Below are 13,566 nucleotides of genomic sequence, written 5' to 3' on the forward strand. Positions count from 1 at the left end.
CTATCATTTTCAAACTTATATCCTTTATAATTCCACGTCTACCCTCTACTTCATTGAAAACTTGTATATTAGTGGGACCCCATAACCCATTCTCATCACCAACATTGTTTTTGTTTTGGTGGATAGTGCCAACAAAATTAGGGATGCCCCATGTGAAATAAGAATCAAAAAAGGATTATATATATATATATATATATATATATATATCTAATATACATCACTCTCACCCAAAAAGGACAACTATCTTGAAGAAAGTATGAAAGGGCGGCTGTCTATTGAAAGGTTTATATGGCTCAAATGGTCAACAATCTCAGCCTCTCTCTCTCTCTCTCTCTTTCTCTGCCCCCCTTCCCACCTCCTTCCTACCAGCCTAAATAGGCCTCTCTATAAATGCGCAGCTCCCACGCCATCTTCAAGCTGTCACTGCTTCCAAGAAGGAGAAAGGGAAAAGAAAATAAAAACATTGGCAAGGTGACGGAGATGGCCGAGGTGGTGGTACCAGGGTCTGCCATGGATTTCGACTTCAACAGTTCACGATCTTATTCACCATTCTTGAGCACTCCATCTTCGCCTAGACGTTTCGGTGAACACTTCTACAGTGCTCCCACGAGTCCAACACGTGTCTCCAAGTTCTACAAAGACTTCGACGAGTTCTTGGTGATGAATGATCGCTATGAAAGAGAAGAGAGGGAAGAAATAAGGCCAGGTGCACCCAAATCATCCAAGGTGAGGACCATTAGGGAGGAGGATGATTTCGCGTTTGATGTTGGTAAAGAATTAGAGAGGGCTTCGCTCTCAGCTGAAGAACTCTTTGATGGTGGCAAAATCCGGCCTTTGAAGCCTCCGCCGAGGCTGCAACTTGGAGGAAAACTGGATGCATACACAACCCCAAACAGCCCGCTTTTGTCTCCCAAATCGGCACTATCACGAGGGAAGAAGACGATTCTGGGGGCTTTTTCGCCTAGACTAAAGAAAGAGGAAGAGAAAACAGAGCATAAAAGAGGAAGAGAAAGAACTCCAGCCTTGTTATCTTCAAATTCAGGCCGCAGAGCCACAAGGTCACTCTCTCCTTTCAGGGCTTCCGAGTCTGCATCGGAAGAAGAAGAAGAAGAAGAAGAAGAAAACACCAGACAACTGCAGGTGAATTCAAAGACTGCGTTTTCATCTACTACTTCGTCTTCGTCGTCCTCTTCAAAGAGTTCTAAGAAATGGAGTCTGAAGGACTTTCTGTTGTTCCGGAGCGCATCAGAAGGGCGAGCAACAGACAGAGATCCTCTCCAGAAGTACTCACCCTTGTACAAGAAGCATGAAGACAAGAACTCGAGCATCCGGTCCACTGAAAGCTCCCGTTCAGCGACAACAAGCTCGAGAAGGGGACCAGTTTCGGCTCACGAGTTGCATTACACCAAGAACAAAGCGGTGTCAGATGACTTGAAGAAGAAAACGTTCTTGCCATACAAACAGGGGCTTCTGGGAAGACTGGCCTTCAATCCGGCCGTCCATGCTCTGGCTAATGGCTTTGGCTCACTTGCACGTTCATGAATCTAGATAGATTCTTGAGAAAAATCTCTATTTTTTTGTTGATGTAAAAACAGTTGTTTAATTCCAACAAGTGTAGAATCTCATACGAAGAAAGCAATTTGTGGTTCATATTAATTCTTTTTTTCTTTTTCTTTTTTATAAATATTACTTTTTATTAAGAGGATAAGCCAAGCTCACATACATCAAAATATACAAGAGAAGCATCATCCTAATGTGGTCGAAAATCTAAAACTGGTTCATATTAATTCTAGTGTGCATTGAAAAAAAATAGCAGATTCATGAAAATATCAAGCTTACTAATGTTCTATTTCCTTACTTATCGGGAAACTTCACTTAACCCCTTGAATCGTTACCATTTTTGTAATTACTCGCTTAAATTTCAAAAATCTCACTTTATTGTATCAATCTTTCAAAAATAAAAATTCAATTTCATCAATCCGTTAGGATTTTCCGTTAAATCCTATTAAAATTCTTAAAATACCCCATGTTTTTATATATATATATATATATATAAATTTATAAGATTTAGGTATAGATGTTTTTATAAATTTCGTTAAATCTTAATCAACGCCAAAATCTTTCTCTTTTTTTTTTTCCTAAAAAAATTAAAGGTATTTTAGAAATTTTGACACCCCTCCATTAAAATCTAACAGAAAATCCTAACCGATGGATAAAATTGAAAAGAATTGAAAGATATATACTAAATTAAGAGATTTTAAAGTTTACAAGAATAATTATAAATGTGATGAAAGTTTAAGAAGTTAAGTAAAATTTCTCCTTATTTCCTTTAAGTGCACGACGGATTGTCATTCCATAGGTACTGTAGCAGAGGTAACAAATCACCTTTTACCCCGACTTTGTGGCATCCATGCCTCGAGTCAAAGGGTACGCAGGTATCTATTAAAAAAAAAAAAAAAGTCTGTTTATGTTTCTGTTTCTTCTAAACAGTATAAATTTTTTGGAATATCAAGAGAGGAATTATTGGAAACATACATGATTAAATGTTCTATCAATCTCCAGCTCGATCATGTTTACAATTTACCAGCAGCCTGTTATTAGCAACCCCCCCAACAAGTATCGCCTATAATTTTACTTCAAACAAAACTCCAGAGTTTTAGGTCAATGCATGGGCATCACGTACTGCGACAAAATTGGAGACTTACCGGCGAAACCAGCGATGAAATTGTCCGGTAAAATAAAATAAATGATGCTATATTATAAAATATTATGCAAATGGGTGGAAAATGAATTCTATATAACGTTGTATCTTATGGACTTTTACGTGCTCAGGCTGCTTCAAACCATCTAGAATGCCAGATAAGTCCTAACATTAAACATTATAATAGATACCGCCCAGGAAAAGAAAAAAAAATGAAATAACAACTATAAAAAAGAAGTCGGTCGAAGAAAGACATTGTCAAAGTTCTAGAAAAGGGGAGGCTACATCTGCAAAGCCCAGTTTGGATGAAGGAATGCCACACCACAAACCCCAAGCTAATCCAAATAGATCGTTCAGCCACCCTCAAAGTCAAACTTCCCTTAACTCATTCCCCAGCCCCTCCCGCATAGCAATTCAATGGTGAGCGAGCCTAGTGGACCCAATATGAGACAGCCAGACAGGCCTTCTTAACACACACCCCTCCCCTGCTCAACAAAAAAGATGGGAATATCTATGGGTTTTTTTTTTTTTTTTTTAATAAGGTCAATTGCTGTGGATCCATAAATGGATCTGCAGCCTAAATCCACTATGGTTGTTGCTGCATAGGTTGCAGAGTATGAGATTCTTGGGTACTAATTTGGAGTGGGGCGGATCAGGGAAAATTTGCTCACACCTAATGGCAGCCAAATGGATAGTGTTTAAGGCTGCCTCAAATATCTTAAAATTTGCTTATAGCAAAACTAAGCAAGCATATATGCCCCAAAAAATAAAAAAGCACTTACGGATCTAGAGTATTGATGCGGAATCAAATGTGACCCTTACTACTACTCCAGTTGTGTCTCAGAAAAACATGCCAAACAGCATGGCTTGAAGTTGCAACTCTATGGTCGGGGAATTTCAAGAGTAGAGGTCTCTATGGTTCGGAAGTTAAAATAAAAAGAGAGAAGTGGCGGCTCAGAGGAGAGGCCACTCCTTATCTAGTGAGGCATGGCCGGCCACTCCTATGTGAGGGCAGGCCTCCCTCGCACATGTCATTCCAATAATTTTTCCTCTTTTATTGAGGGTAAATTTGTAATTTAAGATATATTTGACATGTGGGACATACCGTTAGCACATGGGGTGTCAAACACGAGCCATACATCATTGAGTTCGTAATCTAACATGGCACGCATTCAATTAATTGGACAGCAGATTGATGGAAAGACCTATTTAAAACTGAGATAAAACCTAAGGACCTAATCGTCAAAATTGAAAACTCAATTACTAAATTGAAATCACAAGAAAACCAAGAGACTAATTTTGATTTTTCTCATATATAATTTCAATTCCACGACCTAAAACATCCTAGAAAATGCCTTTGCTGTATCTGGAAGGCAGTTATAAGGTTCTGCAGAATTGCACTTCTAGCAATTTGACACTGAGCTGTCCTTTCTAATAGCATGTAATTTACTGAAAGCAAGTTAACATAAATTCAAACCATGCATTATAATTCAAATATATATGCCACATAATTGACAAGGAACAATAATCTCCATCTGCTCAATTTTCAGGCTTTCAGAATTAATAGATATCAAGATAAAGGTATTGCAAATGCGTGTAGCCACTTCATCGATGCCTGAAGTTTCAAACTGGTTTATTGTAGTCAGAACTTAAAGCAGATCCACAAGCTTATTGAAATCAACAGATTGATTGCTCTTGTCAGATGGCACTACACGCACACAGCCAGTAAAGTTATGACATATTAAAGCAAATGCAAAAATACTCTGGAATAGGGTACCTTTTCACTAAGAGCTTAGTCAAAGTTATCAATTTTGATTGGAGTAATCTTGTCTGCAACATCGAAGTGTCCAACCAATCGTGCAAAGAAAACCATTTGTTGTTCCAGCGTGAACTTAATGTTCTCAGCCTGTGTACAATATCAGATCAAAAATCTTACTGTTTCCCTCACATACAAATCCCTTATTAGATAATATATGATATTCTTATACATACCTTACGGAAACCATGTTGTTCACCTTCATACTCTACCAGAGCAACTGGTAGACCCTTTTCTTTCACTGCCCGGTAAATTTTACGAGCTTGATCAGGGGCTACAACCTGCAAGAATAGAAAATAAATTCAAAAACTCAACCTTGAAAATTAGTTTTATAGTCAGAACTACAATAATTTATCAAGAGGACTTTGAACGCCATTAAACTCAATTACTCTATCCCATGTTCTGTCATTCTTACAGACAAAAAATATCAAGAAAAAGAAAAGGAAAGGCCAGTATCAGTTTACCTTGTCATCCAATCCTTGGAACAAAATTATAGGGCAGGAAAAGTTATCAACAAAATTGATTGGAGACCTCTCGAAGTAATCCTTTTCACTTCCTGCAATCAATTAAGAACTGCCTCAACATATATTAGGTAAATAAATCAATGAACAAAACAAGGTGTCAAATGTCACCTTTTAACTTACCGACAAGATTATCAATATAATGAGATTCAAACTTGTGAGTTTCTGCTCTCAACATACTTAAGTCAGCTACCTGTTCATAGAGCAAGTTGACATTAAAAACCATCGGTTTTCTGTTTTATGCAGAGCAAGTTCACACTTTTATCATTGTATTCCACCATATAAACCAATTAATTCATTTTCAAATTTAAAATAATAAACTAAGTTCTTTTTAATGGAAAGTTACACACATATCTAGTAGGTGTTGGACTTACTATCTCACCCTCTACCCATTCCTATGGGGGGAGATGGTGCCTTTTGAGGGAAAGCTCATTGGCCAAAGCAAAAAGGGAAAGACCATTTGGAAAAAATTGAAGATTTAAATATATTCACCGAAGAACAACCAAAGGGACTCGAAACAAATTCTTAAAGCACAGCATACTTGTAAATACTTCAAATTGTTTACCCTTACAGATAAATTACAGATAGTAACATAACCAACAACCCAAATTGCTTACAGTGTGCTTCAACCCAAGACTATTATCTGTTTCAACATCACATTCTGCCCTTCAACACAGTTTGGTGCTCTGATTAGAAGAATACACCTAACCCCTAATAAGACCTAAATAAGATAATGGCTCAAATGTCGCATTCATATCCAAAAATCCTTGGAACAGCAGCAGTTTGGGTACTTGGTCAGAAATAATAAACATTTTAAATATGAGGTTCATTTGATATATAAATAAGTGTTCTTGAAATCACAAAAAATTGAGGAGGAATTCCCCATCCTTCCTGAGCAAGGCTAGGTGAGGTTCTCTACCTCAACCTATGCCTTCTTTCTGAGAAGAATGTGACCCAGTTACCCATGGAGAATGAACCCAGCTCCTTAATCAGACAATATTAGCATAATAAGCAAACAAATCTTGTTATACTCTGTATTTCATTGAAAGGGGACACAGCTACAACTCCGGCAGGCAACATAGTCATTTCCTTCAACGGAAACACTATTTGTTCACCAATGTAACACCTCATAAGCACATCATGAACAGAAATACATTCTGCTACTTGTAAGAAATAAGAAACACAATATAGACAGCATCCTTCAGTAGAAACTCATAGCAACGCATCATAGTAAACCAAAGAGGTGATTCATGATCTGTCTTAACCAGTGGCACAATCTTGCTAATGGCTGCTTTCAAAAACTACAGAAAGAACCATATCCCAATTAAATAATATAACACTTACACCATATAAGGAAGCTCCAGCCTTAAAAGTTTCTTTAAAAGCAAGAGCAGCTAAGGTTGTATATCCACCAGCAGAGCCCCCAGTTATACATAGGCGTTCACCATCTACCTTTCCAGAGTCCACCTAAACAAAAAATGTATATTACCATGGGTTGGCAGGGTATACATAGATCACAACCTGAGAGGAAACTAACGCATAGAACATAATTACCAAAAATCTAGCACAACTACAACAGTCATTGACATCAACAATTCCCCAGCGCCCCAAAAGCCGATCTCGATATTCCCTGCCATAACCTTCAAAAAAACGTCCATGCAGCAACAGGATAAACAAATGTAAATCAAAATGCATTTTTTTAATAGTTCAAACTAACTGCTAAAAAGGCTACACGTGTGAAACAACAAAAATTTTAACATCGAGCAGGATCAATTACAACTTGGTGTTAGAATCAATGATATTACTATGTGAATAACCAATCCCATCAAGATTTAGTAGTGTTATCTTTTAAATAAGGAATTCAAAATTATGATATATAAGGTTAAGGACAAACCAGTGCTTCCACCATAATTGACATCAACAAATGCCCAACCTCGACTAGTCCAGTACTGAATACTCAGATTTAACATTCCACGTGTTTCAGCTGTGGGACCTCCTGCAATATTTCACGACATTTTTGCTATTACAAAATCTACTTGATGAAATTTCGAGACTACATTTCTCAAGAATTTTCTACTACCTTATTATTACGAAAGAATCTACTGCAGTTCCATTTGCACACACATTTAATTGCAAACAATAAAAGCAATATTAATATATGAAATTTTCCTAATACCTAATCACCATACCACAGTGTTACCATGATAAGATCAAAATTTTATAACTAGCTTAAACATGTCTCTACGTATGTAATTCCAAATACAAAGCTTTGAAACAAGCATACGTCTAAAAACATTATTCATAAGGCCTATTTCATACTCTCTCAAGCTGCTTTATCTCCTATATATATGAATTGTTTTATCAAATCCACAGTTGATTACATGATCTCACCATGTCAACTCTCCAAATATCAAGATGAATGAGTCTCTTATATTTTAAAATTAAGTATATGAGTTCCATATTGAATAAAACATGGAATCGGATTGATATCAAGTTTGACATGTATTGTGTATGGGGGATATGTAATCCAACAGTGGCCTTGCGAAAACATTAATTGAATGAAAATAGTATAACATTGCAAAGAGTTACACAAGGTATAACTTAAACATAAGTCTATACATGTGTTTAATATGGGGGGGGGGGGGAGAGGATTGATTCGTCAATAAAGGCAATCCTAGTATGAAAAGATTAAAACAACATACCATGACTTTTCAGTAGCAATGGGGGCTTTTCTCCCTGACTACCTTGGTACACGGGATTAGTTGGTGGATAAAAGTAGGCATAGGCATTTTGACCAGGCACTTCTGTTGGGAATTCAATTATCTCAGGCAAACTGAAGTAGGACTTGTACTTTAAACTATCAGGAGAAGAGCACCAAATAATCTCAAATTCAACTGCTTTTGATTTATGTTCATCTAAAGTAACCTGAAAGACAAAAAGTTAATGTCACAAGATGTTAGACAAAATAGATGATTTTAATCTCTCAACAATAGCCTTTGCCAATATTTCTAGCTATTAAATAGCTGAATTTACAATAAATGGAAAATCATGAGTAAAAGGAGGAGGCAGTTCCTTAGCTACTGATGATGGATGAACTGCGGATGCACCCTCCACATACAAGCAATGATTCCCTGAAGTCTGCATATAGATATAGGCACATCTTACAAAACCGTTATCAAGTTACCTTCTTAACAAATTTGCAGCATAGTTAGGATAGGATTTAGAAAGTACAATATTATCTATATCTGTGAAAGGAATATCAAGCAGAGATAACGAACTCTGAACATCATCCAGAATTGCAAGATATGACCTCCCATTCTGCCTGCATGCACAATATTTTGATTACAATTACCAAAAAAAAAAAAAAGAAGAAGAAGAAGAAGAAGCATGTTAACCAGTAGCTATGTTGAGGCTACCTATAGCTACAAGCAATTAAATTTTTCTGCTCATTGCTTTGAATGAATTCATAAGAATTCATGCCGAATATCCATAATGGTCTGGCAAACTCAGCATCCAAAGAATAAACTGCTACTACCTCATTCTCAGACTCAATCTGTCACCAACAACAAAAACGATAAAAGATAATCAGCTCTGCATGATGTGCAATATATGATGTCTGACCTGATTGCAACTAGCTATCCTTCAACACATTTAACAAAATATAATATGCTAATAAATTCCAAATATAAAAAACAAGCTCCCATAACATCCAGTGAACGATAGTAAAAACTATGACTAAAAACAACTAAGTTGTTTACTTACAAATCCCCAATGGTAATGCCAAATTTACCAACTATTTGGCCATGCATAACAAACTGGAATATCATCATTCTGTGTACATAAAGAAGATATGATATAAAAACGTTGGATACATGTACTATTCAACATAAGTACTTTACCCATTTGTAGATGTTCCAAAACCCACTTTTTCTATCAGTAATAAAAAATAGTTCCCCTGCAAAATTTCAAACAAAACGGATTATCTAAGCAATAAAAGCCACTAAAAGTTTAGAACTTCTACCTATATAAATTAGTTAAATTATAACATATTTAGTAGCAACCATTGAGTGTGTATTTATGAATTATTATGTTCTATAAAACCAACATAGGACTCCAGAAAAAATAATGGATTAATTAATGATTCTAGAATCCAAGAAAGCATAATAAAATCTTGGAGAGTATTTTATAGCACAAAGCTCTTTTTCCAAGAAGTTATTCCATTAAAAAAATGCACAAAAAAAGGGGTGTAACCCTGGTACACAGAAAGTAGATAAGAGAAACATCCAAAGAAATTATACAGCACAAATTAAGAACCAGGAATTGGTCTTAGAGTGAAGGATTAAATATTGATATCATAGGTTTGATTACAAGGTTGAATGAGCTTATCCTCAGCAATCCAAATGTGAAATTTGACCATTATTGTCCATGCATGCAGTTAGATCCCATATGGACCTACATGCTTCCACATCATGAATGGTCCAAAACCATAGAATTCCTCAAATGGATGGTAGGCGATACCTTCACAAGATTATTGATCCCACAACTATATTCAGAAAAAGGATTCACTTTTCTCCGGGGAAGAAGAAATGGATGCAAATACAACCCCCCCCCCCCCCCCCCCCCCCCCCCCCACGGCGCAGTAATAGAGAATTTGAGGAATTTGTCTGTTACATGTTCAATTTTTTCACTAGAATGAGAACTTCACCAAGGAGTTTTGCGTATAAGTTTGTTCATCGACCAAGAAGATTAATACAGTACCACTAGGGGACCACTTCGGTTCAGTTGGAGACTCCACAAGCATAGAATCAGTGCCAGCAACACAGATGCGTTTGTAGACCTCTCTACATGACAGCATAAGGAAAGTTAACGCTATTAACCAAATGATAATAACATTTCCGTTAATATGATAAAAAAAATAATTAAAAAAAAGAAACCTTCAACACATAGAGGTGTCAGCAAAACTTCTACATTGAGGTGCCAATAAAACAAGGAAAGCAAAGAGTACAGCAGAAGGGACTAATATGTACAAAAAAAGTCTAGCATGCCTATACACAGCTCAAAAAAAAGGTGCTTGTCTACCTATATATGCAATGTTTATGTCACATATGCAAAGATTTGACAATAACCATAGAGCCTCATTCTCTTTAAACAAACTTAATGATTAAAATGCATAAACATAATCAACATAGAATGAGAAATTGAAACCACTTCCAATGATTTCCAAGAATGGCTCTTGATGCCATTTATTTTTGCCTTATGGATTTCATGCCTTCTACATGCCAACAAACCTTCCTACCGCAACAGGGTTAGCAGGAACTTCCTGTTCCCCTGCCAGCAGATAACAGTTCTTGGAAAGAACATTTGATACCTAATACAAAGACACTTCTTGGAAAGAGATTGATACTTAACATTGAGCTAGCTATTATCTCATAAAAGGAATTCTGCTCACCCATTTTCAGAAATATAGCCAACCCAGATTTCTGCTTTATCCCATGGCATGTGAGGGTGACGCCATTCAATCCATGCCATTTTTTCACCTTTGGAGTCCAAACGTGGGAAAGCATAGAAGTCATTCCCACCTACTAATACTTCTGGCTCTGTGTATATTATGATCCAAGTGGGAGGAAATGAACATCAAGTATTGACAACAATAGATAGTAAAAAGATAAAATGACAATATGAAAACCTAAAACCAAACCCCTTGCAGACACAATAAAAAAAAAAAACACATAATCTGCAGTATCTTAATTGTTCTCAACATATACACAAACTTGAATAAATATAAACCATTAGTTGTGCCACTGCTGGTGCATTTTGCATCTTACCTTGAATATCCTTGTTGCCAATCTCTATTGCTACAATTGTAGTGGTTGGATTCAAACTATTTTCACGATGATCTGCCATGTAATAAACAAGTATATAGATGATGAAATAGAGAGTTTTGTATATAGAAAAGTTAGCAACAGTATCTCAAAAATTTACCTTCCTTTACGGTGACATAACGATTAAAGCGTGCATCAAAGACTCCGTCCGCATAACAGACTAGTGGTCCACCATAATCCGGAGTAAGTGGTAGAGGAGAAGAATCTGTTTGGCACAAAATAGTTATATTAGCAGTTTGCAATGAAACACTTTTTAGCAGAATGCTTCACATAAATCTCTAAGAACACAGAACCCCGGGTTTAGCACCCTCCCAAAAGATAAACTAGTCTTTGTGGGTTCAATTAGGCGTTAAAATTAATTCCTCTTCAAAACTAGCATTAGAATTCTCCGCTTGATTTCCACAAAAACATAAACAAAATTTTTTTAAAATCCCATTAAAGGTTGATTTTCGAGCTAAAATTCCCCCTCTTCTTATTCTTTTTTTTTTTATTATTATTATTTTAGATGAATCAAACTTTATAGAACAAGAACAACAACAAACAACATGCCAGAAACAAATCTGGACCACGTCCAAAGAACAAGACTCACAGGGAAGCAACAAGCAAAGCAAACACCTACTGCATCAAAGCTAGCAGATTACAACAGACAACAACCAAACAGAAACCGAACTGACATGAGAGATTTATCTACCAAGCTTGACAGAATACTACACTTCTGCAGAGCATAAGCATGACCAGACATACCTTTAGAATTCAAAGACTGCTTGTACAGCCTTTGGTCCTTGTAATTTGAAAATATGACTGTATCATCATAGACCCTGAAAGCGCCACCTCCATATTCTTGTGCAACTGTCCGCACCCCAAACTCCTTCGGCGTGATGTCAACAGGCTCATCCCCTGCTCTCTCTGGCTCTTTCACAAGAACCCCGCGTCTGAATCCATTACAACAATCTCCAATAACTCAATTTAGACAAAAAGAAAGGATCCCGGGGTGTATGAATGAATTGAATGAAAAATTAACACTTATCAAAAAGCTTAGGCTGATCCATGGTGAATTTAATCGGTTAACTCTTATTCTAATACTCCCACTATGACTAAGCCTAGACTGATAAAAAACAGTGAATTCAACCATTTAACCATTATTCTGAAAATTGAAAGATATAGGAAGCATATATTCAAATAGATAGTGTTATATTTCGTATCTACGGACCCTGATTCAGCGGGGCGTGATTCGAGCCAGATGAGGCGGCCGTGGGAGTCAGCGGCGGTGCCGCCGAGCCGCTTGGAGGCGCCGGAAACGACGTCGGCGGTGATCGGGGAGTTCCAAGAGCCGTACGGAGCAGTGAGCTTGTTTTCCTTGGTTGGAACCTCTTTCTCGAGTGAAGAAGAAGAAGAAGCCATTCTCTTACAGCTCCAGTGCTGCCTTCTAGCGGAGACAGCAGCGACGAGTCTTCGACTGATGTGGTTGAAGCGGAAAATGGAGTAAGGAGAAGTGGACGAACTAGTAGAAACGTAGAAGCGAGTGAGGCTGACTATAGACGAGGCAGCCATTATTTGGAGAGCTTACGTTGGGGAAGTTGACGTGGCATGAATAAGTTAACCAGGTTGGTCTGGGTTTAAAAAAATAATAATAATAAAATTGAAATCCAGTGCGTGTGAATCGGCGTGATAATATTTAGGCTTAAATAATCTCATCAAGAGAAATGCTAGACATGAAACTTTCTTCCGTCTCATGTCCGTCCCTTTCCAGCGTGGCACAGCTAATTTATTAAAAAAATGAGAACATTTGGGAAAGAGAAATACGGAGACAGGAGAAATGGAAACGAGGCTTCAAGACATTTCTCCCCATTTCTCCCAATTTTCAGTTTCCCTCCATTTCTCCCCATTATCGGCGCCGACCACCGCCCCCCTCACCCACCGTCCGGCTCCCCCACCAAACGGCCGACACCGTCCAGCCCTCTCAAACCACCGTCCGACCCTCCCCTCTCAGACCAAAAAACTCGACCCGCGACCCATTTCTCTCTCCCTCCCCACCGAACAGAGCGTCAGCCACCAACCCACCGACCGAGCACCGCCCATCTTCGACCTGGTCTCTCTCTCTCTCTCTCTCTGGTTCCTCTCTCACCTTTCCTCTCTCGTTGGTCTGAGAGGGGAGGGTCGGACGATGGTCTGAGAGGGCAGGACGGTGTTGGCCGTTTGGTGGGGAAGCCGGACGGTGGGGGAGGGGGGCGGTGGTCGGCGCCGATAATGGGGAGGAATGGAGGGAAACTGAAAATTGGGAGAAATGGGAGGAAATGTCTTGAAGCCTCGTTTCTATTTATCCTGTCTCCGTATTTCTCTTTCCCAAATGTTCTCATTTTTTTAATAAATTGGTTGTGCCACGCCGGAAAGGGACGGACATGAGACGGAAGAAAGTCTCATGTCTAGCATTTCTCAATAATCAATAGGGTATTGGTTTATGTGGTTTAAAGGTTTTTTTTTTTTTTTTATGTACTTTAATTTATATCCCAGATGGTATATAAGTTTTGAAAAAAAGACAGAAATGATATATTCGTTAATTTTTTTGTCAAAAAATTAACGGTTGTCCACGTGTCTACTATCATGTATTGACATGTGTCTTATGCATTAAAACATTTTAAAAACTAA

At 37.7% G+C, this 13,566-nt stretch overlaps 2 protein-coding genes across 2 annotated transcripts; one reads left to right on the forward strand and one right to left on the reverse strand.

Moving 5' to 3' along the window:
• Positions 1 to 337: 337 nt before the first annotated feature.
• On the forward strand, positions 338 to 1,656 carry LOC133866657 (uncharacterized). Its single transcript, XM_062303257.1, has one exon. It carries the CDS (start codon positions 391 to 393, stop codon positions 1,540 to 1,542), a length of 1,152 nt encoding a protein of 383 aa, XP_062159241.1. The 5' UTR covers positions 338 to 390; the 3' UTR covers positions 1,543 to 1,656.
• Positions 1,657 to 4,161: 2,505 nt separating this feature from the next.
• Positions 4,162 to 12,510, reverse strand: LOC133865988 (uncharacterized). Its single transcript, XM_062302533.1, has 19 exons — positions 12,131 to 12,510; positions 11,665 to 11,852; positions 11,021 to 11,125; positions 10,864 to 10,935; positions 10,488 to 10,635; positions 9,797 to 9,879; positions 8,938 to 8,993; positions 8,455 to 8,591; positions 8,270 to 8,360; positions 8,110 to 8,176; positions 7,741 to 7,962; positions 6,933 to 7,034; positions 6,593 to 6,678; positions 6,383 to 6,505; positions 5,162 to 5,231; positions 4,982 to 5,073; positions 4,694 to 4,798; positions 4,479 to 4,607; positions 4,162 to 4,409 (listed from the first exon to the last, which is right to left on the reverse strand). Exons 1-18 carry the CDS (start codon positions 12,469 to 12,471, stop codon positions 4,494 to 4,496), a joined length of 2,202 nt encoding a protein of 733 aa, XP_062158517.1. The 5' UTR covers positions 12,472 to 12,510; the 3' UTR covers positions 4,162 to 4,409; positions 4,479 to 4,493.
• Positions 12,511 to 13,566: the final 1,056 nt, after the last annotated feature.

This window comes from Alnus glutinosa, chromosome 4 (assembly GCF_958979055.1).
Source record: "Alnus glutinosa chromosome 4, dhAlnGlut1.1, whole genome shotgun sequence".
Classification (NCBI taxonomy): Eukaryota; Viridiplantae; Streptophyta; class Magnoliopsida; order Fagales; family Betulaceae; genus Alnus; species Alnus glutinosa.

Coding starts and splice junctions, on each gene's coding strand:
- LOC133866657 (XM_062303257.1), top strand. CDS start 391: ATGCGCAGCTCCCACGCCATCTTCAAGCTGTCACTGCTTCCAAGAAGG.
- LOC133865988 (XM_062302533.1), bottom strand. CDS start 12,471: ATGGCTGCCTCGTCTATAGTCAGCCTCACTCGCTTCTACGTTTCTACT. Junction 10,636..10,863: donor TGGCAACAAGGATATTCAAG/GTAAGATGCAAA, acceptor TAATATACACAG/AGCCAGAAGTATTAGTAGGT. Junction 4,608..4,693: donor AACAACATGGTTTCCGTAAG/GTATGTATAAGA, acceptor TATTGTACACAG/GCTGAGAACATTAAGTTCAC.